Source organism: Bos grunniens, chromosome 1, assembly GCF_055505025.1.
Source record: "Bos grunniens cultivar Pamir isolate PY7600 chromosome 1, Bosgru_T2T1.0, whole genome shotgun sequence".
In the NCBI taxonomy this organism is placed as follows: Eukaryota; Metazoa; Chordata; class Mammalia; order Artiodactyla; family Bovidae; genus Bos; species Bos grunniens.
In genome coordinates, this window is record NC_141165.1 from 88,674,805 (window position 1) to 88,697,124 (window position 22,320).

General features: G+C 44.7%; 1 protein-coding gene across 46 annotated transcripts in view; it reads right to left on the reverse strand.

Moving 5' to 3' along the window:
* The window catches only part of KALRN (kalirin RhoGEF kinase), a 692,908-nt gene that overhangs the window by 468,261 nt on the left and 202,327 nt on the right, over positions 1-22,320 (reverse strand). For 44 of the 46 annotated variants that reach the window (XR_015164343.1, XR_015164397.1, XR_015164395.1 and 41 more), the window contains 2 exons: positions 17,946-18,020; positions 10,850-10,964 (listed from right to left, as the gene is read on the reverse strand). Coding sequence is in view for 35 of the 46 variants with exons in the window: in XM_086402125.1 (XP_086258251.1) it covers positions 10,850-10,964; positions 17,946-18,020 (190 nt within the window). In the remaining 11 variants the exon portion in view is untranslated. Of the gene's footprint in view, positions 1-10,612; positions 10,726-10,849; positions 10,965-17,945; positions 18,021-22,320 lie in introns of those variants that run through there. The other 2 variants (XM_086402213.1, XM_086402193.1) reach the window with 1 other exon arrangement.

Below are 22,320 nucleotides of genomic sequence, written 5' to 3' on the forward strand. Positions count from 1 at the left end.
CAAGCTGGATTCAGAAAAGGCAGAGGAACCAGAGACCAAATTGCCAACATCCACTGGCTCATAGAAAAAGCAAGAGAATTCCAAAAAAACATCTACTTCTGCTTCCTTGACTACACTAAACTTTTTGACTGTGTGGATCACAACAAACTGTGGAAAATTCTTCAAGAGATGGGAATACCAGACCACGTTACCTGCCTCCTGTGAAATATGTATGCAGGTCAAGAAGCAACGATTAGAACTGGACTTTGAACAAAGGACTGGTTCCAAATTGGAAAGGAGTACATCAAGGCTGTATATTGTCATCCTGTTTATTAAACTTCTACAGAGAAGGCGATGGCACCCCACTCCAGTATTCTTGCCTGGAAAATCCCATGGACGGAGGAGCCTGGTAGGCTGCAGTCCATGGAGTTGCGAAGAGTCGGACACGACTGAGCGACTTCACTTTTACTTTTTCCTTTCATGCATTGGAGAAGGAAATGGCAACCCACTCCAGTGTTCTTGCCTGGAGAATCCCAGGGACAGGAGAGCCTGGTGGGCTGCCGTCTATGGGGTCGCACAGAGTCGGACACGACTGAAGCAACTCAGCAGCAGCAGCAGCATGCAGAGTGCATCATGCGAAATACTGGGCCAGATGAAGCACAAGCTAGAGTCAAAATTGCTGGGAGAAATAACCTCAGATATGCAGGTGACACCACCCTTATGGCAGAAAGCGAAGAGGAACTAAAAGTCTCTTGATGAAAGTGAAAGAGGAGAGGGAAAAAGCTGGCTTAAAACTCAATATTCAAAAAACTAAGATCAAGGCATCTGGTCCCATCACTTCATGGCAAATAGATGGGGGAATAATGGAAACAGTGACAGACTTTATTTTCTTGGGCTCCAAAATCACTGCAGATGGTGACTGCAGCCATGAAATTAAAAGATGCTTGCTCCTTGGAAGAAAAGCTATGACCAACCTAGACAGCATATTAAAAAGCAGAAACCTTACTTTGCCGATAAAGGTCTGTCTAGTTGAACCTATGGTTTTTCCAGTGGTCATGTATGGATGTGAGAGTTGCACCATAAAGAAAGCTGAGCATTGAAGAATTGCTTTTGAACTGTGGTATTGAAGAAGACTCTTGAGAGTCCCTTGGACTGCAAGGATATCCAACCAGTCCATCCTAAAGGAAATCAGTCATGAATATTCATTGGAAGGACTGATGCTAAAGCTGAAACTCCAATACTCTGGCCACTTGATGCGAATAACTGACTCATTAGAAAGACTCAGAGGCTGGGAAAGATTAAAGGCAGGAGGAGAAGGGGACAATAGAGGATGAGATGGTTGGATGGTATCACCGACTCATGAGTTTGAGCAAGCTCTGGGAGTTGGCGATGGACAGGGAAGCCTGGTGTGCTGCAGTCCATGGGGTTGCAAAGGGTTGGACGTGACTGAGTGACTGAACAGAACTGAAACATACACAACCCCAAATACCAGTGAGGGGCATCTGATAGAACCTAACCAATGACAGGTGAAGAGAGAAATAGAAACATGTTGAAAATATTTACATAATGAGAGAGGGAATACGTATGCTTAGTTGCTCAGTCGTGTCTGACTCTTTGTGACCCCATGGACTGTAGCCTGCCAGGCTACAGAAAGCTGGGTCCCAGAATCCATAGGATTCTCCAGGCAAGAATATTGGAGTGGATTGCCATTCCCTTCTCCAGGGGATCTTACTGACTCAGGGATCAAATCTGGGTCTCCTGCAATGCATGCAGATTTTTTACCGTCTGAGCCACCAGGAAAGCCCCAAAGGGGGAGGGAGAAACAACCCCAAATCTGGAACCCACAAAGTGAAAAATACATCCTTCTTCCTCAATGCCAAGCTCTCTCTCTGGTATCCATATTTAGGGATCTCCCTCACTTACAACATTCCAGACAAATGAATTTGAATGAAATTTAAATCATCCTGATTCCCCAGCATGAATTCCTGAAAAATCTGAATACTCTGGAATTTATTTCACCTGCAACGCAGAAGTTTACCTAATCTAAGTGGAAACAGCAACATTAGCTTCCTAATCAGCCTGCTGTCGGTAAGCCATAGATCTCTGAATTCTAAGAGAGCGAGCAAATGACTGTACCTAAGCTTTAGAGGCTCGTTCAACATTGCTGCCCAGAAACAAACTCCAAGGAGACCCAACTTTCTCAGCGGAAGGCAGATGAGGACCTCAGCTCAGACGAGAGCAGAGGAGATTAACTACCACTTTATGCCAAGCCAGGAACTCAGTGCACAACCAGCCAAGGAGATGAAATATACCCAGAGGCAAAACAAAAGATTCACCAAGGGCAAAAGCAATTAAGTCATCATAGATTTCTTATCAGATTTGAACTTTAATGTATGGTCCCCCTTTCAACATTCCTATTAGTTTAGGTAAGTTAAAGGAATCCTCCCCTGGACGACCCCAAAGGGCAATTCTTTTATTCTTTCAAATCCAGGGATAGGTTTAAGTGCATAACCCTAAATTAGGGTTCTTGATGATGGTAATGACAATGTTTTCACAGGGGGTTCTGGTCAGTGAGGAGTGTAAAAACTTAAATTTGGAGAAACAAAAAGACTTGGAAGTCTATAGCAAGGCATACCGGAACTATAAATTGGGAAATTTGGAAAGAAACGTGGCAATGCAGATCACTAGCCTTAAAAAAATCCAAAATTGCCACGAAACCATTTAAACCATTTAAACCATTTAAAATGTAGACAAAGGTTCATACACCAAGAAGTTTACTGAGAGTCATTTATAGCAATGAAGTTTTTAGAAATGACTTGGCTATCTAATGATAAGGTTAATTAGAATATGGTGTATCCAAAGATATACTATTATGCATAAAATGTTATGAAAATATTCTTAGGGTATAATAGTAAGTGGGATAAAACATGAAGCAAAATTAAATAAACAATATGATTCAATTCTGCTTTACAAAATCTCCAATAAAAAGAGATAGAAAGAAAAATGTCAATATACTAATTGTTTATATTTCTAGAGGGTAGAGTTACAAGTGACTTAAAATTTTTTTCTATTTTCTGCATTTATTTTTATAATAAATACATAGTTTTCTAATTTTAAAATAGGCCAAGACTTTATCACACTATTAGGTGTATATATATATATATATCCATTAATTCAGTATTTATTATAGTGATGATATACTCCTAGATGATACTGATCTTATTACTATTACTACTATTCCTTTTAGCTCTTATTCTAACCTTAACCATTATTGTAACATTGACTTTAAGGGACTTCCCCTAATAGCTCGGTTGGTAAAGAATCTGCCTGCAATGCAGGAGACCCTAGTTCGATTCCTGGGTCAGGAAGATCCGATGGAGAAGGGAAAGGCCACTCCAGTATTCTGGCCTGGAGAATTCCATGGACTGTATAGTCCACGGGGTCACAAAGAGTCAAACACGACAGAGCGACTTTCATGGGACGGGCCCAATTTAAGGACTTTTCTGTAGCTCAAATGGTAAAGAATCTGCCTGCAATGCAGGAAACCAGGGTTCGATCCCTGGGTTGGGAAGTTTCTCTGGAGAGTGAAGTGAAGTCTCTCAGTCGTGTCCGACTCTTTGCAACCCCATGGACTGTAGCCTATCAGGCTCCTCTGTCCGTGGGATTTTCCAGGCAAGGGTGCTGGAGTGGATTGCCATTTCCTTCTCCAGGGGATCTTCCCGACCCAGGAATGGAACCCGGGTCTCCCGCATTGCAGGCAGACGTTTTACCATCTGAGCCACCAGGGAAGCCAGGGACTGGCAATCCACTCCAGTATCCTCGCCTGGAGAATTCCATGGACAGAGAAGCCTGGCGGGCTACAGTCCATGGGATCACAAAGAGTTGGACATGACTGAGCGATTAAGACACACAAACTTGACTGATAAAGTTGTGCTAGACACAGTGAAGGACAAATAACAAAACAAGGTCCCCACTGCCAAGCAAGAAAAGGGAAAGAAATCGGCCATCAGCCCCTGCTGTGTGCCAAGACCTTGGAAGGTACCTTACATGTGTTCTTACGTGATCCCCACTACCTTTATGTCTGGTGATATCTGTGCCTATTTTATAGGTGAGGAAATTTGTCAGCTACATGTACATTTCTCCTCCCAGAGGGGAAGGTTCAGAGGTTCATTCTTCCTGGGCTGAAACACTCTGCATAATTTCCAAGATCAGTAATTGTCCTTGAGGCCACTCCTTCCTCCTCTACTAGTCCATAGTTCCACTCCCAACAAGTCAGTGGCAATGTCCAAAGTCCCTTCTATGGGTCACCTTGAAGATGCACGTGAAGAAAAAACAACACTCCCCTCTCCATCAGGGGTCCTTTTGTCCAGTGCTGGGTCCTTGATTCATCACCTAAAGGCGTTTACTGGAAGCATTTCTGGAATAATGAGAGCAGCTTCTCATAGTTACGTTATGACCACATGCTTTCTGCCTCTGATTGTCCAGGTTATTGTTCTCCAGGGAATCACAAATGCTTGTCTCTGCATTTGAAGCATCACAGTAGGCTCTTCAGGGTTTCCACAAGCCCCCCCCTGGGCCCTCTGCCTCAGGAGACACCAGCATAGACACACACCTGCCAAGTCTGGCAGTGGCATGGTTAAGAAAGTGAACTAACTTCAAAATGCCTATCGGCTGACTGCTAAGTAATGCCAGAATCATGCTTCTGATATCAGAGCAATGCAAGATCACTCCAGGCAGGTGACTGAGTGAAAGAAACATCTCAGACCCACGGAAACAGAACAGGATGAGCACCCTAGAATACAATGGAGACCACCCCCACCTATCCAGTTTATATGTTCAGGGTCCCTACTACAGACTTTCACTCATCTCTTTAAACAGTTTCCAAGGTCTTCAGTGCTTTAATTTTTTCACAGCATCCCTCAGTGTAATTCACACTTAAAAACCTTTGACTGTTCATCCACAGATGAGCATAAATGAATAGAACTGTGTGTCTAAAACTGAGCACACATACATGGGAGAGGAAGTTTGAGGCACCAACCCCCACCTCCATCACCCTGCACACCCACAGCCACCACGGGTGTCTTGGCCAGCAGAAACCTGAGCTTCAGACAATCACCACCTGCATTTCCCACCTGCAACAACCTTCATACTTAGAATCTAAAGAGTATCTTGGACGACACAGCTTTGATGGGACACCACTGCCCACCATAATTAGAATCATCCACCCTTCTTCTCGGAGAAGGCAATGGCACCCCACTCCAGTACTCTTGCCTGGAAAATCCCATGGACAGAGGAGCCTGGTAGGCTGCAGTCCATGGGGTCGCAAAGAGTCAGACACGACTGAGCGACTTCACTTTCACTTTTCACTTTCATGCATTGGAGAAGGAAATGGCAACCCACTCCAGTGCTGTTGCCTGGAGAATCCCAGGGACGGGGGAGCCTGGTGGGCTGCTGTCTATGGGGTCGCACAGAGTCGGACATGACTGAAGTGACTTAGCAGCAGCAGCAGCATACGTAAGCAATAAAAGATATTTAAAAGGGATCTGGAAAAGGATAAGATTTAGGCAAATGTCTTCATTGGCTCTATTTTCTGAACTTTACATCACATTCTTTGCAGTCTTCTTTAATTGATGGGGCTTCCCTGATAACTCAGCTGGTAAAGAATCTGCCTGCAGTGCTAGATACCCTGGTTCAATTCCTGGGTTGAAAAGATCTGCTGGAAAAGGGATAGACTACCCACTCTGGTATTTGTGTGCTTGCCTGGTGGCTTAGCTGGTAAGGAATCTGACTGGAATGCAGGAAACCTGAGTTCAATCCCTGGGTTGGGAAGATCCCCTGGAGAAGGGAATAGCTACCCACTCTCATATTCTGGCCTGGAGAATTCCATGGACTGTGTAGTCCATGGGGTTGCAAAAGTCAGACACAACTGAGCAACTTTCATTTTCACTTTCACTTTCAGATCAAAGGGCAAGATACCACCGGCACATCTCAACAGGCCCTTACAACAGACACATTCAGTGATGATAGATTCCATAGCTTGGGTTCTCTCATGCTGAATACAGTGGGAGGAAATCCTTGCAGCTTTCACCCCTTCATCTTTTAACTTTCTGGCCCTCTCTATTTATTTCTATTTTCTGGTGACACTGCACAAAGACAGTGCTGGCTATAAGCCCAATTTATCTGTTGCTGAAATTGTAGAATAAGAACAAATTATCAGGTAATAAGCTGAATATTGGCACGTTGGTTTGATTGACATTACAGAATATCCCATCATTATTTCTTGTCATTTTTCCTCACCAGTATGATACCTGTATTCCCTGCTAGAACACTCAGCATCTCAGCAGCGTTGCTATTAAGTGCCAGATACATCAAGGTGCTAACAATCAGTGCCCAGAGGAGCCACAGAAAGCTGATCATGACAAAGCAGGATAACAATGAAGAAGAGGAAGAATACAATGCAATAAAAATAACCTGGGATTTCTTTACTAGATACTTCGAAATTTCTATTCCAAGCACATGGTCAACTCCCAATAATCACAGTGGGTAGACTATCCATACTATGAGCAATGCTTGGGCAACTACTTACTCTCAGCCTAGATTTTGTCTCTCAGTTTCTAGGGACACTCATCCACTGCTTGTTTCTGAGTATTTCTTTCCCACTCCTTTCATGTAAAAGTAATTACAAGCAGATATCAAGGCAGAAGGACTAAAAAGTCAGATAAGTATAGGATGGATGAGAGAAAAGATAACACAAGTTTACCAAGATCCCTAACTGTGCTTCAGTTTATGGTAGGCACTCAATAAATATTTGTTGAATTAAGTGAATGAAGTTATCAGAAAGTTGAATTAGGAGACTTTTAAGGCTTTTCTTCCTACCCTAATTTCATCACTCCTCAAAATAAGATAACAGAAATCTCGGAGAAGCCCCAGGAGATAGATGTTCAGACTCATCAGGAGCAAAAAAGGGAAGTTGGAAAGGACTCATCGCAGGCTGAGATGGATTCCAAAAGAGTAACTGCTGCTGTCACAGTCACACTCTAGAATCATGTTTCGCCCCACCCAGAATGCAAGGGGACTGGAAAAGAGTTCTCTTAGAATTTAAGACACACACAAGATCTGAAGTGAAATTCCAGGCCTTAAATAATTTAGGGGATTTGAGAAAGAGAGTATGTTTATGGGGTGGTAATACTGTTTTGAGGTTATAGATGTCTATAACGTGTTTTCCCCCAGTATCATAGAAACACAGAATTCAGGGCAGGGAAGTTTCTTAGAAATGATCTGATCGGCCTCCAACCCACTGTAGAAGTCTTGGACAGGAAGCTCACTTTCTCCAGGGGCAGCGGCAGCAGTGCTGGACAGCTCCCACCTGGGCAGATCGTCTCTCCACTTCAGGTCCCGACCTCTCTAACTTCTACCCGTTGATGCGACAGAGACCATGCCTGTTCCCGTCTCTTAGGGGCAGCACAGCTCTCCTGATACCTGAAGTCAGGAGTGACTTGTCTTCCATTTTCACCCCCACCAGAAAACATCCTTCAACTGCAGAAACAGTTTGTGGATCCCTTAGTATGCTGCTCTCCTGACAATATTCTAACTGGTCCACATAGCTCCTAAAAAGGAGCTGGCAAGGTTCAGTGTAGCAGACTGAATGCAGTGGCCCAGACATAACCTGTTGGGACTTTTTCTTCCCATTCATTTCATACAACCATCCTTCTTCCCAGACTCTCTTGGGTTTTTGTTCCCTTTAGCTAGCAGAAACCTTTTCCTTTTAAATCGCTTACAATCTGTTCTGTCCCACTTTTGCTTAACAGGTCAGAAATAAGTTCTTTTAATTGTTCACTTTCTGTTTAGAGTATGCAGTAGCTGCATGGATATGATAAACCTACCAGAAAGAAAATCACACCCTTCATATTTATAAAGGGCACACTGTAATAACTCATAAATTATCACAACCCTCTGTTTAATCACCTATTCTAGAACAGTGCCCAAAGTGGCCATCGAGCTGATTGGTCCCTTAGATTCTGGGATCCTCTTTCATCACTTATTGACCCTGTTTGCTTGTCTTCTCTTGCTTCATCCCTACGCTACCAGCACAGTTATATACTGTACTGTCCTTTATGGTCACTGGTTTGGCACTCAGTAGGCAAATACTTAGGTTTTTCCTAACTTTCTCAAAATGTCTGTTCCTGCTCACCATGAATCCTAAATCAGCCTGGCTTATAGAGGCTCTAAATATTTGTAAAATAAATAAATGATAAATGCTTGAATAAATGAGTATCACCCACAGGTGATTACCCCAGTCTGAAGAGCACATTCCACCTGACAGAAGCCTAGCTTTATAGCCTCCTTGGCCATGACCCAGAATAGTCTATTTCTTCTAGTCAGTGTCACCTGCCTAAATCTAGCTGTTCATTTTTGCAGATTCCTTTCTTTCCAAAGCCAGGGCTAAGCAGAAGAATGGCAAACACTATCTGGTGTGCTACGTGCTTCAGTTTCCTCCCCAGACCTCACTGTCATTGGAATAACCCTGTTCAAGGTTTTGTTTCCAACAGTCATCATGTGTGAACTTGTGGCCAACAGAACTAGGAAGCGATAGGTGGGCATGACTAGTTGGTAAGCTCTTCATCCTGCCAGGTACACACACTCCTGGTAAACACAGGCCCCTTGGGAGGGAGGCAGCAGGCATCCCTGAACAATTTTTCCCACTGAAAGTAGCAACAGCATTTTTGCCTCCCACCTGCCAGAACCTGTGAACCTTTTCTGTTATCAGGAGCCTAGGATGCAATGCTTAGGACTACCCTCAGGGAAGCAAAAAGCCTGAATCTACTATGCTCTTTCCATGATAACCTATTGTTTATACTTTTTCATGACCTTCCTCCCAGCTCTTCTTGAGTTTTGTTCTCCTTTACCTAGTAGAAATCTTTTCCTTTTTAATTGCTTCCAATCCTTTTTGTCCCAGCTTTGCTTAACAGTCAGAATTAATAAAATGTTCCTCCAATTCTTTTGCTTACTATTAAAGAAAAGAAGAGTGTGCATTAGCTTCAGGGATGTGATAAACCTATCAGAAACAAAAACATACCCTTCAGGATCCCAAATTTCTTCTGACTCTGAAAGAACTAAGAGTCTGTCATGGGTCCCCATGAAAACTCTTCCTGTAAATTGCTTTAGGAAATGCTTGGTGTTATGCCTGTTAGTAGTATACTTGGGAAAGATGCCTTTAAAATTGCTTAGCCCCTCAATGGCTAAATTGCTAAATTACCTACATCAATCATGGGTTATTTAATTCATCTCCTTGCCTCCAAGACAGATGGGAATATTTCTTCTGAATAAAGACCTCCTAAGGGGGCGGGGGGGAATCTTCTGTTCTATTCTTTATCCAACTCTCTTATACTCATAGTTTAGAAGCTCTTCTTTGGATACAACCTAAGTCCATTTCATTGGAGCTTAAGACTTCTTACCTTTATTCTGGTTCTCTGTGGATACCATAAAGAAAAAAAAAAGCCATCATTTGACATCTATTTGTTCACAGCCTTCTGCTCAGAGCTCTTCATTCTGTTCAACATCCTTCCAAGCATTTGATGACTGCCCTTAAATCCCCTTTACCACCTGCCCACCACCACCCACCAATCCTTATACATGTGTCTCCCCCATAGCTCTTTCAAATGCAGTGATTGCCTCAATTGACATCTGTTTCAAGAACTTAATCAGCACGTTCAACAATTATCCAAGGTCTCCCCGAAAAGGCAGAGCTCCTCTGTACAATTTACTGCTTCCTCTATAAAATGCAGAGAGACAAGATGAAAGTTCTAAAAGCCCCAGGCACCACTTCTTATTTGCCACAACAAACACTTGACAGACTCCAACCCCACTCAGAGAACAGAGTTCTCACTGACAGTGAACAAGGATGGGGAGAGCACCAGGGTAGGAGTCAGGAGGGCTCTGAACCAAGCTCTGCCACTGACCACCACCACCCCGTAAGCAACTCCAATCCCACACAGATGTTGTTTCCAAAGTAAAACACGACATGTATTTGCTTGGATTACTTCTCAGGGCTCTTCTGGCTCTCACATTCCATGTTCCTCTAACCATGCAAAGGCCTCTCCTCCACCTTCTTAAAAGATAAATTCCATGTCCCTAGCATGTCTACCTTGCCACCCTCTGAGCGCAGCACCACCTAGAAACACTCAGAAACCAGTGTTTCTCAATCATTTTTTAAAATCATCATCCTGCCACAAAAGAGGCTTTTTATACTTTTTTCCTTAATCAGCCCCAATGAGATTTTAATACCATAAATATATTGTATATATGTTTATGCACTATATATTTAACTGTGCTTAATACATGAAAGTTTTTTTGTGTGTGTGTGTGCTGTACACAAGAACCAATTCGCATCCCCCTTGGAGGCAATATTGCCCCCATTGAAAATTCATGACCTAGATCGAGCTGAAGGCTGCCTCTTGAATGATATAAATGGAGCTATTTGCCCTAAACTCTAAAAGCCACAAACATATTCAAAAGCCAGAGGTTTTTTAGAAAAAAATCCATTACACAAGCCAGAGTGGAATCAGCCAGAATTTCCATTTCCCCAAGGCAAAGAATGGCTTCCCATCCCTGCCCCCACAGGCCACACTGTCACCTGTTCCAGGGCCTGTCCTGGTCCTCTACGCCTGGAAACTTCACCTCTGCCCATGGTTCCAGCATCCAGCTTCCACTTTGTTCATATGAATCCCAGCAGTAACAATGGGAATGCTGGGAATGAGGTGAACAATAGGTATTGACGTAACAGAAATAATTAGAATCCATTCCAAGGGCAGACAGCTTACTTGCATCAGGCCAGCTTCCCCCTCTCTCCCCTGCAGAACTTTCACCTTACCTTGGCACGCTGGCCAGATAGGTCACCAGTTTCCGCAGGTCTTCCTGTCTTATTCTGTCATGATTGCTGCGAGCAGGGAAGGTCAGGATGGGTCCACCTCGCTTATCACGGCCCCCTGCAAAGAAGAGAAGGATGTTTAATAAAAACCAGCTAGAAACTGCCACAGAGGAAAAAGAATTCTCCTGAGTGCTAGATAAAACAGGCAGAAAGATGGTACCCAGAGAAATCTGGTCACTGCCTTGGGCAAGGGCAAGGAGTTTAGATTTGTGACCTTGGGCAAGTCTTTTGACATCTCTGTTGCCTCATCTGCAAAATGCAGATGAAAATAATGATGACTACATTACAGGGCTGCTGCAAGACTTGATAAGATGGCACATGGTGAAGCACTTTGAGAAGTACTCTCTACAAATATGAGATGATAATGAAGGAGGTGATACTTGCTCTTACTGAGAAAACAAGCCAATGAAAGTGCTATGGTCTTTGGAAATTCAACCTCCAGTTTACTTCTCTTTGCAGACCTCTATGAGCAGAGTGCTCAGGGTTAACTGAATACCGTGGTGAGAAGCCCCTAAAGCATCCAGCTGGGACATCATTGCTAGGAGGTTTTTAGGTTCATAGAAAAGACCTAAGTGTGGTCTACACAGCCAAGGATCCACCCCTGCCTGCCTGCCTGCCTAAGTGCCACCTGTCACTCTTGCTGGAGAAGCCCATGAATCTTCATTGGAAATAGGATGCTCAAGGTCTTAATCACTGCAAATGCATATGTACACACTATGATTACAAATGTCTTCTAAACATCTGGTTTTAAAAAAAAGTGGGGAGGAGTAACTGCGACAATGATCATTGTTTGCTATCAGGATGCTGGGGTTTTACATGGTTGCTTTTTCTTTCCTCTATTTTCCAAACTTTCTACTCCTGATTTATTCTGTGATTAAAAATTTATTCATTAGTGGATGCTATGATTAGGAAGCAGGACCAAATTTCCCAAAAAGGTTAAATGAGGACAAAGCTAAGTTGCAGTAACTGTGTCCTTACAGGCACTGGCCATTTCACAAAGAAGACTCTGTCATGATCTCAGGCTGCTACCTGACACCCCCAGAGCAGGTCTACAAAGGGATCCAGTGCAAGAGGGAGGAAAGGCTGGCAAGGCCACCACCAGTACTGGAAAGCAAGCTTAAAGGTCAGCGCCTTGAAGAAGGGCACTTTCCAAGCCTCCCAGGATCCCACTCAAGTATGAGTTCATGAATATTGTTTCCCTCTGATTGTGGGGTCCAGAAATCACAAGACAGAGGGAGTCTAAACAAACAAAGTCCAACTCATTGCAGGATACTCCTCAGGAAGAAATAAGAAGGCTGCAAGGAGAAAAAGGTCAAACAAGATCATGGCCACTGAGAGATCTGGCCCTGAAGAAAAAATATTTCACCACCACCATCCCCCCTCCCTGCAGCCCCCACCCAGCCGTATTTGTGTACACATACCGCAGAGTTGGATCCTGACCCCCAACTTCAAACCTTAAAAACCACAGGCTCTCAGCTCTGAATATGGGTGACCAATCTCATCTCATCTACCTTGGAAATGATCTCCATCTCCCAACTGCCTTCACAGGGGGAAAAGGAAGTAAAGGGATCAAGAGGAAAGTTTCCTCAAAGCTAGGAGGCTCTCCCTCACTATCAACCTTCGCCTGCAGTGTTGACCTCATTTGAAAGATTTTCACTCTTGGGTGGTTTTAACTGCAGCTATTGCCTTTCTCACAGTCTTTCTTCTGTGGATGGTTTAAGAGAAGGGAACCTGGGGAGCCAAGGTTGGTGTGATGGCAAAGACTACCGAAGAGGCTTGGAAGGATGTGGGCATTGTCCCTCCTGAGCAGAAGCCAGTTCTTCCCTGGGAGTCAAGAGTTTCATAATCTTGGCTGCAGAAGGTTCCAGATGGTGGTGAGTGGTGGCGGGGGACATGGGATGGGGAGGGTGGGGGAGATGACCCAGGGGAGTGGAATCCCTTCCCTCCAGGAAAAATGAATGGATATGGAGTCCAGAGTAGGCAGCAGGACCAAGCCAGGTATTTTTCAGAAGGAAGATGAACTTGCAAGATTGTAGGAAGAAAAGGAGGAACAGGCATAAAGGAAGAGAATCTGCTGGAAAAAATGGAGACAAGGGATGGATAAAGGCTTCAGGACAGGTACAAGAGGGGGGGCCCTGACCTTTTGTCTGTGGTAGACTCAAAGAGGAAGGAAAAAACAGACATAAGTTAGAAAGACAAAAAGTTCAGCCTGCCTAGGAGACACTTTGTCTAGGTAAAATAGTGTTGAAGGTCAGAGTAGGCTTGAGGTACTGGGGAAAGGGAGGATGGACCATCTTTGGAGAGTGTTCCTAGAGAATGGACAGCCAGACTGGGTATGATGTAGGTTTAAGGGTAGGTGCAGGTATCTGGCTTTAATGAGAGCTCTGTTGAAGGTCTGGCCATGGTGTCCATGCTAGCCTGTAACCTGAGCAAAGGCAGAACAGAGCTCATGCATAGATTAAGTGGGGAGGACTTGGGGAGGAAGGAAAATGGCCTGCTTCTTTGTGAGTTCTCAAAGGAGAGGGAACAGCATATGTTTTATTTACCTGATATCCATACTTCCCCAACTGATAGGGGAACACCAGAAGCAGTCATGGGTAAGAAGATAAGGCTACAGACAGACATATCAAGGTCAAGGTCTTGAATGTGCGTGGCTACAGTAAGGTGGTGGAAGACTTCAGTGCCAAGGAGATTGAGGAGCCATGAAGCTGTAGGATTTGACTGATAATTAACATGAGTGCTGAGGTTCCAGAGGGCACTAAGTAGAGATAAAGAATGAGAACCCTTTGCTGAAGTCAAGGTGCATTGTGGAGTGGGCCCCAGACAGTGGAGACAAAAAAAGCAAAGTTTTTAAAAGATGATAGAGATGATGGCAGGATCTTCAGCAGCGCCATCCCCTTACTTATCCAACACCTGCTGTTTGCCAGTTAATTGAGGCTTTGGTGCTGGGAATAGAGGCTGGGAATATAGAGGATAAATAGGGAGGGAGTGGTCTGATGTGCTAGAAAAGGCACTGATCTCCTTCCGCAAAAGCAGGGCAGGACAGGCCTAGGTAGGAGGCAAGTTCAAAGGCAAGGGAAGTTAAGGCTTTGCTGATTGAGGTGGAGGAAGATGGCACTCATATTTTTCAGGGGGAACCAGGCTCCTGTGGGGACAAGTAGATTAGGGTAATTTTGGAGGAGGACAAGAAAAACACCTCTAGGGAATCATACCAAAAGTTTGGCTCATACAACTGTAGTTCTGCAAGATGCTGATGGATACACAGGGTATTTTTAAGAGAATGTGTTATTTGTATTTTGGGAAATGCTTTCATGTTTTGAATGGACAGTCTCCAAGAAGGTGGCTACAATAGGCAGCATTACCCAAGTTTACTTGAGAGTAAGCCCTTTTTTCTTTTTTGAGGATCATCTCATGTACCTGTTTTTCTATGGAACATGCTTTGAGACATGGGTCCAGAGTATAAATGGTGGTGCCACGGCAGTGTGGAGTTCCTCTGAGAACAAGGGGCATGATGTTGATGGTTGATAAGGTGGCAAAGAGGGACATCGGGAGGAGCCAGATGAGGGTGTGAGCACACACAGAGAACAGGGTGAAAAGGGTCTGCACAGGGAGGCTGGAGAGAAGGGACAATGGGTGCTGAAGGTGGGAGGCAGAAGCACATGAAGGAAGCTAGAGAGAGAGCAGAAGGAGAGCCCATGGCTGAGAACACAGAGCAGGATGGGGCAGGGCTGGAACGATGCAGGCTGCCTGAGCACAGCCACAGATTCTGTTGCACACACGTGCACTCGCCCACACACTGGTGGGCCCTGGATTATTCCAAATGCCCGTTCCCATGGCAGCACAGCTTCCCCTCGCCTTGGCCACACCAGGGCACCAGCAGGGGAGGGGGCTTAACCAGCACTTGGTTTCTCTGCTCAACACTTCCTGCAGGGCTTCTTCTCAGAGAGACATGGATCCGGTACACTGCATTACTTAATTCTGGGTTTCTTTATTTTTATTTTTGTGTTTGGTCTTCTAAAAGCTTAGGATACAAATGCCTTTTTTGGTTTGTTCTTTGTTTGGGGGTTTTTTTTTAGCTGCAGCCAGTCATCTCTCTGGCACCCTCAGTGTCCTTACCAGGCACAGAAGGACAACACTCCCTAAACCCCAAAGTTCCTAGCACCACTTGCAAATGAATAAGACTTACCTCACATAGAGAACAGACTTGTGGTTGTCGGGGGAAAGGGTGGCCCACGTGGACACGTGGGCATGAGTTGCCCACTGGCCCCCTTGGTCCCATTCTGGGAAGCAGCTACCTGCCTCTCACTTGACTGACCATCTTTCTGGCACATTGCTGCTCTGTACACCCTGAGGAAACCTCCTGACGCTTGGAAAGCTCTTTTCTAGGGCTGGCTAGACCCTGCTCCAGGGCTCTAATGGAATTCACATGGGAAAAAATAAGCCACAAACAATCAAGCTAGGGTCCCGATGCCAGACTGTAACATGTCTGCATTCATATGCCCTGAACTGCTGTCCAACAGGATGGTGCTCAGAAGGTATGCATTAAAGCCAGGATGACCTCCAGGAGGAGGCAAAGTGGGAACTGACTTGGGAAGCAGAGGAACGGCTCAAAGGCACTGCAGATAGAGGGAGCCTCAGGCATAAGAGAATGGAAGGATGAGCAGGACACCTGGGCAGAGGTAGGACACCTGGTTAAACAGGCTCCAGGCATTAAAGAAGAGGAAGAGAAACGCTCTGGCTCCCTAGAGATTGTGGCCATGTCCTGGGAGCCCAGATGATGGACAGCAGTAGAGGTCAGAGCCCTGGTGCTACTCAGCAGTCCCAAGACTTCTACACAAGGTCTTCCCAAAATGCTCAGTGAGCACTCAGATCCAAGTCTATGAAGGCTTCAGAGGCTGTCTTCTGTCTCCACCCATACTGAACTCACTGCCACCTGATCGAGTCAAGGATCCAGCCTAAGCTTCAGCTTCTTCAGTGACAGGGGCTCATTACCTAATAAGATATACCAGTGCCTAATGCTAATGGAGAAGGGGAGCTTCCCAGCCACTCTAACAGCAAAAACAGTAGCAAAACACTATATTATTATTACCACTACACTGCTGTGCTTAGTCGCTCAGTCGTGTCTGACTCTTTGCGACTTCATAGACTGTAACCTGCAGTAGCCTGCCAGGTCCCTCTGCCCAGGCAAGAATACTAGAGTGGGTTGACATGCCCTTCTCCAGAGGATCTTCCTAACCTAGGGATCAAACCCAGGTCTCCCACATTGCAGGCAGATTCCTTACCGTCTAAGCCACCAGGATACCACTACTACTGCTACTACTACTAATAATAATATAGAATGCACTTAGTACTTACAAAGGCTTGACTACTCCCATCACATACTCCACCTTCACTTCCCATCCCTACACTCTGAGTTATCAGTCTCCCCTCCAGTCGGGTGGGAGACACCTGCTGCTTGGTTTCTCCTTCCTCAACCCCCCCGCCCCCTTTCTCCCTTCTCTCCATTTTGGCTGTCACCCATCAGTGCGCCCAGCAGTGCCTATGGAGTGAACCCCTGCACTGAAGGACTCTGCTGGCTCTTTCCCTGTGATTCCATTGTCACTCCTTGTAGATGGCCAGAATCATCCAGAAACAGAAGTTCAATCTATGAAGCCTAAGTACCTGGGTGTATTTTTTAAAAATCTGATCCCTGGCTATGCACACTGCCATTCCCTCAGCCCCTGCTAGAGACTCTGAGCCAGGAGGCCTATATTGATGGCCTAGAACTGGCACCCATAGTGATGCTGGTACACCTCACAGTTCAGTTTCAATTACATCAGCAGTTACCAGACTTTTTCTTAAAGGGTCAGATGGCCTGTGGTCATCTGGTCTCTGGTAGAACTACTCAACTCTGCTATTACAGCAACAAAGCAGCCATTGGCAACACTGGTAGTAGACTGAATAATGGCCCCCAAGCATATCAAGCCCTAATCTCTGGAACCTGTAAATGTTACCTTATTTGGAAAAAGAGTTTCTATAGATAGTGACTGTTAGCGCTCTAGAGATGGAAAGATTATCCTGGGTGGTCTGAGTGGGCCCCCAAGTGAAGTCACAGGTATCCTTACTGTGAGGCAGAAGGATCTAACATAAACAGAAGAGCAGAAGGCAATACCACCAAGGAGGCAGAGACGGGAGTGGCATGACCACAGGCCAAAGGATGCTGGCAGCCCCCAGAAGCTAAAAGAAGCAAGAATCAAAGTCTCCCCCAGAACCTCTGGAGGGAGCACAGCACTGCTCACATCTTGATTTCAGTCCAGGAAACTGATTTTGGACTTTTGGCCTCCATAACTGTGAGCGAATACATGTCTATTGTTGTAAGCCACCAAGTTTGTGGCAAGAGGAAGCTAATACACTACTAAACATGGGCTATGTTCCAATAAAACTTTATTTGCAAAAACAAGTGCCTGGCGTGCAGCAAAACACAGGCTATAGTTTGCTGATCCCTGAATTAGACATTAAAAGGACTGGGTGCACAAGACATGCTATAGAGAAAAGTCAGAAATGAATATTATTCAGAAAAACAAAAAATAGATACAATTACTCACTTGAGTTCCCTTTGCTAGAAGAAGAGATAAGGAAGAGCCAGAAAAAAATTTACATCTCTTGTCCTTGACCCACTTAGAGATGAAACTAAATAAAACCTGTGGGAAGGTGTGAAGGGGACAGACCCTTGCATCTCTCAGAGGGGCCTCAGCAGCTCCCACAGGCCTCACAGGCCTGGAAGCGTAGGGCAAGGTGAGGTGGATGTGCGTGGGTGCATGATGGACCCACCTTTGGTTGTGAATGTCCTCCAGGATACCCAGTGGGGACCAAAGTGCTCCTTTCCCTTTCTGCCTACCTCTGGAGAGAGGAGCAGCTGCTTTGAACATCACCACCACCCCCACCTCTTTCTCATTAGCACACAAAGAAGTGCATGCCTGCACACATTCCCAACACACACACACACACACACACAAACTTCTCTAGATCTGTAACAGAGGAAACTTGCATAGACACTCACCAGACACGAAGGCCACTTTTTCCTTTAGGATGGGAAGGACATCAGAAGCTTTCAAACCATCATTCCGAAAAGAGCCTGTCAGAGAATAAAACAGAAGGAATCAGAGTGAAAGGGGTCCAAAGACTGAATCCCTCGGTTCCCCCTTAGCTTTTCAATCCCCTCATGGGCCAGAAAATAATGCCCTCTTTGGGGCCCACAGCCTAGCCCAAGAGCAGGAGAGGCTCCACAACAGAAAGGACACTTTGATATGATGCCAATCCACAGGGGTGACCAAGAGTATGCCCCTCTGGGTCCTTTTCAAGAAGACGACAGTGCAACTCACCTGCCCCCCCAATTATACACAAAATACCATGTCCTGGAAGCAAAACTACAGCCCCATTGCTGTGCACTTGAAGATGGGGGCTTTTTGGAAATCGTTTTTGTACTTCCAGTGCTAGCACAGTGGCTGGTACATAGTGAATGTTACACACTAGACACTCAGTAAATATCTGTTGAACAAGTCAAGTTAACATCAAGGTGGACCACAATGTCCTAAATAATTCCTTTTGCTTTTTCCTCTATGTGGCATAGCAACTGTTAGTCTTCATTTTACAGATGGAAAAAGTGAAAATTCCTGAGAAGCAAAGTCGAGCAAAGCATTTTCCAGCTCTTCTCCCTTCCTTCAGTGTCACTGTCATCAGTCCACATGAACGACTGATGAGCAATGGCAATTCCACGGGAAGCAAATGCACTCCCTTCTTCAGCAGCTCACTCTCTGCCTAAATCTCATTTCTCAGGTGGAAAGTCATTTCTGGGGTCCAGCTGAGCTCCTGTTAGGAGGCTGGAGGCAGAGGCCTGGGGCTCACACAGAATAGAAAATAACAATGTGCCTGGAGAAACAGCAACCTCAGGAAGCAAAGGACAACCCAGGCTGGTGTTAGATGTGTGGGAAGGGAGGACTCAGCTTACACATGCACACATACAAACTCCAGGCCATCTCACCACCCCTTGTCATTTATCCTGAGTACCCCAGAGGACTCTCAGGGAGAGCCAGCCCACACTCAGAGCCCTGCAAGCTGTAAATGGAATTTCTGCTGTGTACCACCTTCAGGAACATGGCACAGAGGGACCCCAGAAGAAAGGCAGCCCTGTGTGGGCTCAGTGAGACAGAGCTAGAGACCACGGACACCCCTTCAATGCCTTTCTCCACTTGCTTTCTCCCTTGTGCGCCCAACCTGATAATCTACAAAGGGGAGAAACGTGTTGAGAAGGATGGTCTTGCTCAAAGCGTCTCAATTCCTAATCACTGACTATTTCAAGCATCCAAAATTGTTGGGAATTTTGGCAACACCCCAGGACTAAGATCACTGCCTAGAGAAGGGAAATAAGACAGTTGCACACTCAACCAAAGAGGAGAAGCAGGCTCAGAATGCCAGTGTCCATGGTAAGAGGTCATATGCTGGCCCAAGACAAATTTACAAAGGATCTCTGACCCTTCCATCTATTTCCTCATTTTCATTTTTCACTAAATGTAGACAGTGATGCTTTTTGCTCATCAGTTGCTTCTCTTTATAAGCTGACCCAGAGCAGCTGATGCTGAAGTAACCAGCTGCAAGGCTCACTTTGAGAAGACTGTGGGCAATAGAAGAAAAAAAATAACACCATAAAAAGAAAGTTCTAACTATAGGACTTTTTGTACTTTCTATCTTTGTTTGTACTGATCTTTATGCTCTGACTTTATCTTCCAACAAAGGAAAGCTATTAAACCTCACCAGTAGAAAGTAATTAGGATAATGTGCTGCTGCTGCTGCCAAGTCGCTTCAGTCGTGTCCAACTCTGTGCAACCCCATAGATAGCAGCCCACCAGGCTCCCCCTTCCCTGGGATTCTCCAGGCAAGAACATTGGAGTGGGTTGCCATTTCCTTCTCCAATGCATGAAAGTGAAAAGTGAAAGTGAAGTTGCTCAGTCATGTCTGACTCTTCGCAACCCCATGGACTGCAGCCTACCAGGCTCCTCCTTCCATGGGATTTTCCAGGCAAGAACACTAGAGTGGGTTGCCATTGCCTTCTCCAAGGGTCAACATAAATTATCATAAAAAATTACAAATAGATACATAGATAATTTTTCACCATGATGCAATAAGAATAAGCTTCAGTTTCCTGGGCAAGGAAGAGTCCTATTAGATTTTACCAGCTAGACAGAGATCATCTTTAACACATGAGTTATGTGCACAGAATGATATATCTGCATCAAAAGTTTTATTTTCATATATGGAATACATCTTTCTATACATCAGTTTTAAAACATTCTCCTTGACATCACTACATACACTATTAATTTCTAGAGAAAAAAACTTAATAAGTTAAACTTCAGTTCTGTGTCCTTCCAGATTATTTCCAAGTTCAAAAACAGCAAGACCCAAGCTAATGAAATATTACTGTATAACAACAATCCACATAACCCTCTTGTCTCCTAAACTCTTGTCCTATTTTTTTCCACTGTTGTTTCTCTCCTGCTCTACCATGTTAAAGTATACAGAAAATGAAAGTCGCTGTAGCCTTTTCCTTCTCCAAGGGATCTTTTCAACCCAGGGATCAAACCCAGGTCTCCCACATTGCAGGCAGATTCTTTACCAGCTGAGCCCCAAGGGAAGCCCAGTAAAGTATACAAGATGGCTCTAATTTCCATACAGTTCCCAGACAATTAAGGAAGAAAATGCTATAACAGAAGCAAAAGGTTACCCATCCTACCACCTCCCACCTGTAGAGAGACAGAGAGAGAGCGCTTGGAATTCCATTCTGCAGACCCCACTCATCAAGCCCCACCTCCTCCTTCTCCACTCCAGACTCCAAGGCCTGAGAGAAGAGGAGCAGCTTATCCAGGCAGCTTGCAGTTACTGCTCCAAGTATACGTCACTATCTTGGGTTGGGCTGGTCTATGATTCCTGGCAGGGGTTGGGGGTCCTTTCTCTTCCCAGGCCGGAGTTTTCCCCATCCAATTCAGACCACAGCTGAGCTATTTCCTAGGTTGTGTGTCCAGCCATAAGAAAACCTAAAGGGTCCAGGTTTACAAAATCCCTAACTAAAGGATAATCATTTCCAACAGCAACAACATTTTTCACATTATAAAAGGATGTGATCCAGGGTCTCTTTAAATAAAAGTTGCCTTAGTGGTTTGAATTAGTTTCCTATTTGCCAGAAATTGAATTACAAATAACTTTTCAACAATGTATGTATTATGTAAAGCCAAGTAGAGCTAAACTAATTAGTCTAGCAGCTCAGAAGTTGGTGACCTTGCATAGAAAACCTATTTGCACTGGCTAAAGATCCTATGTATCAATAACCCCATGGCCCTTGTGAAACCAGTTGTCATACATAATCTGTAAGAAAGGAAAACTTCATTGAACACTAACTCAAACAGAACCAATGAAATAGCAACATGTTTTCACTACTAGGTACATGTCTGCACAGACTCATAGTAAATGTTCAATAAATATTTGATGACAAAATAAATATATGAATGAAATGTTAACCTTTCCTAAAGTGACTTGCACAAGGTCAGTGGCCTCATCTGTCACACCAAATGCTGGTGATCTGAGTAGATGATCTCCAGAGTACCACTCAGCTCTAGCATTCTGAGACTTTTTAAACCTTTTCCTCATATTTATTGGCCTTTGAGATCCTTAGATTATCAGATCAGTATGCTTTGAAAGAACCAATTTCCTGACATGATTCAGTATACTTCAGGAAGACAGAACAACTCTTCCTTGGACTTCCAGTCCATTCTTCCCCAGGAATCAATTTAGAAATTGGAATACTCAGGGCACATCACACCATTTTGCAGACAGCCAAGTTACCAAAATGAGAGACTAGTGACAGGAGAACTTCCGGGGGCATCACACTTTGAAGGAGGCAGGCCTGAATGGCAAATTCTCTCTCTGATATAAAGGTATATTTGATGGCACTAATAGACTATAAACCCTAGGTCCCTTGCTACCTCTAAAGAAAGCCTGGGAAGAAATAAAAGCCCCTGTGCTCTTGCAGTTACTGCAGGAAAAGAAAGAACCAGGGGGCTCCCTCATGGACCTGACTCAACATGAATGCTGTGCTTTATCTTATGGACAAAGACACACTTCGCTGGTGCTCAGTGCTAGTCCCACCCCATTCACGTCCTGCTGCTGTCAGAATTACAAGCCTGCTGTTCTGTTAATTAGCAACGTTCAAATGCTCTACATCTATTAGGGAAGTAAAAGTTACCACTGCCATCGCCCCAGGATCTCCAGCATGGGTCTTCTCCAAGCCCCACTCTTGCCTACTCCTCACTCCAAATGGGCTATGCTCACATTGCTGCTGCCTGCTCCTCTTCACATTTTCCTAGTCACTGTTCCCATGCAAG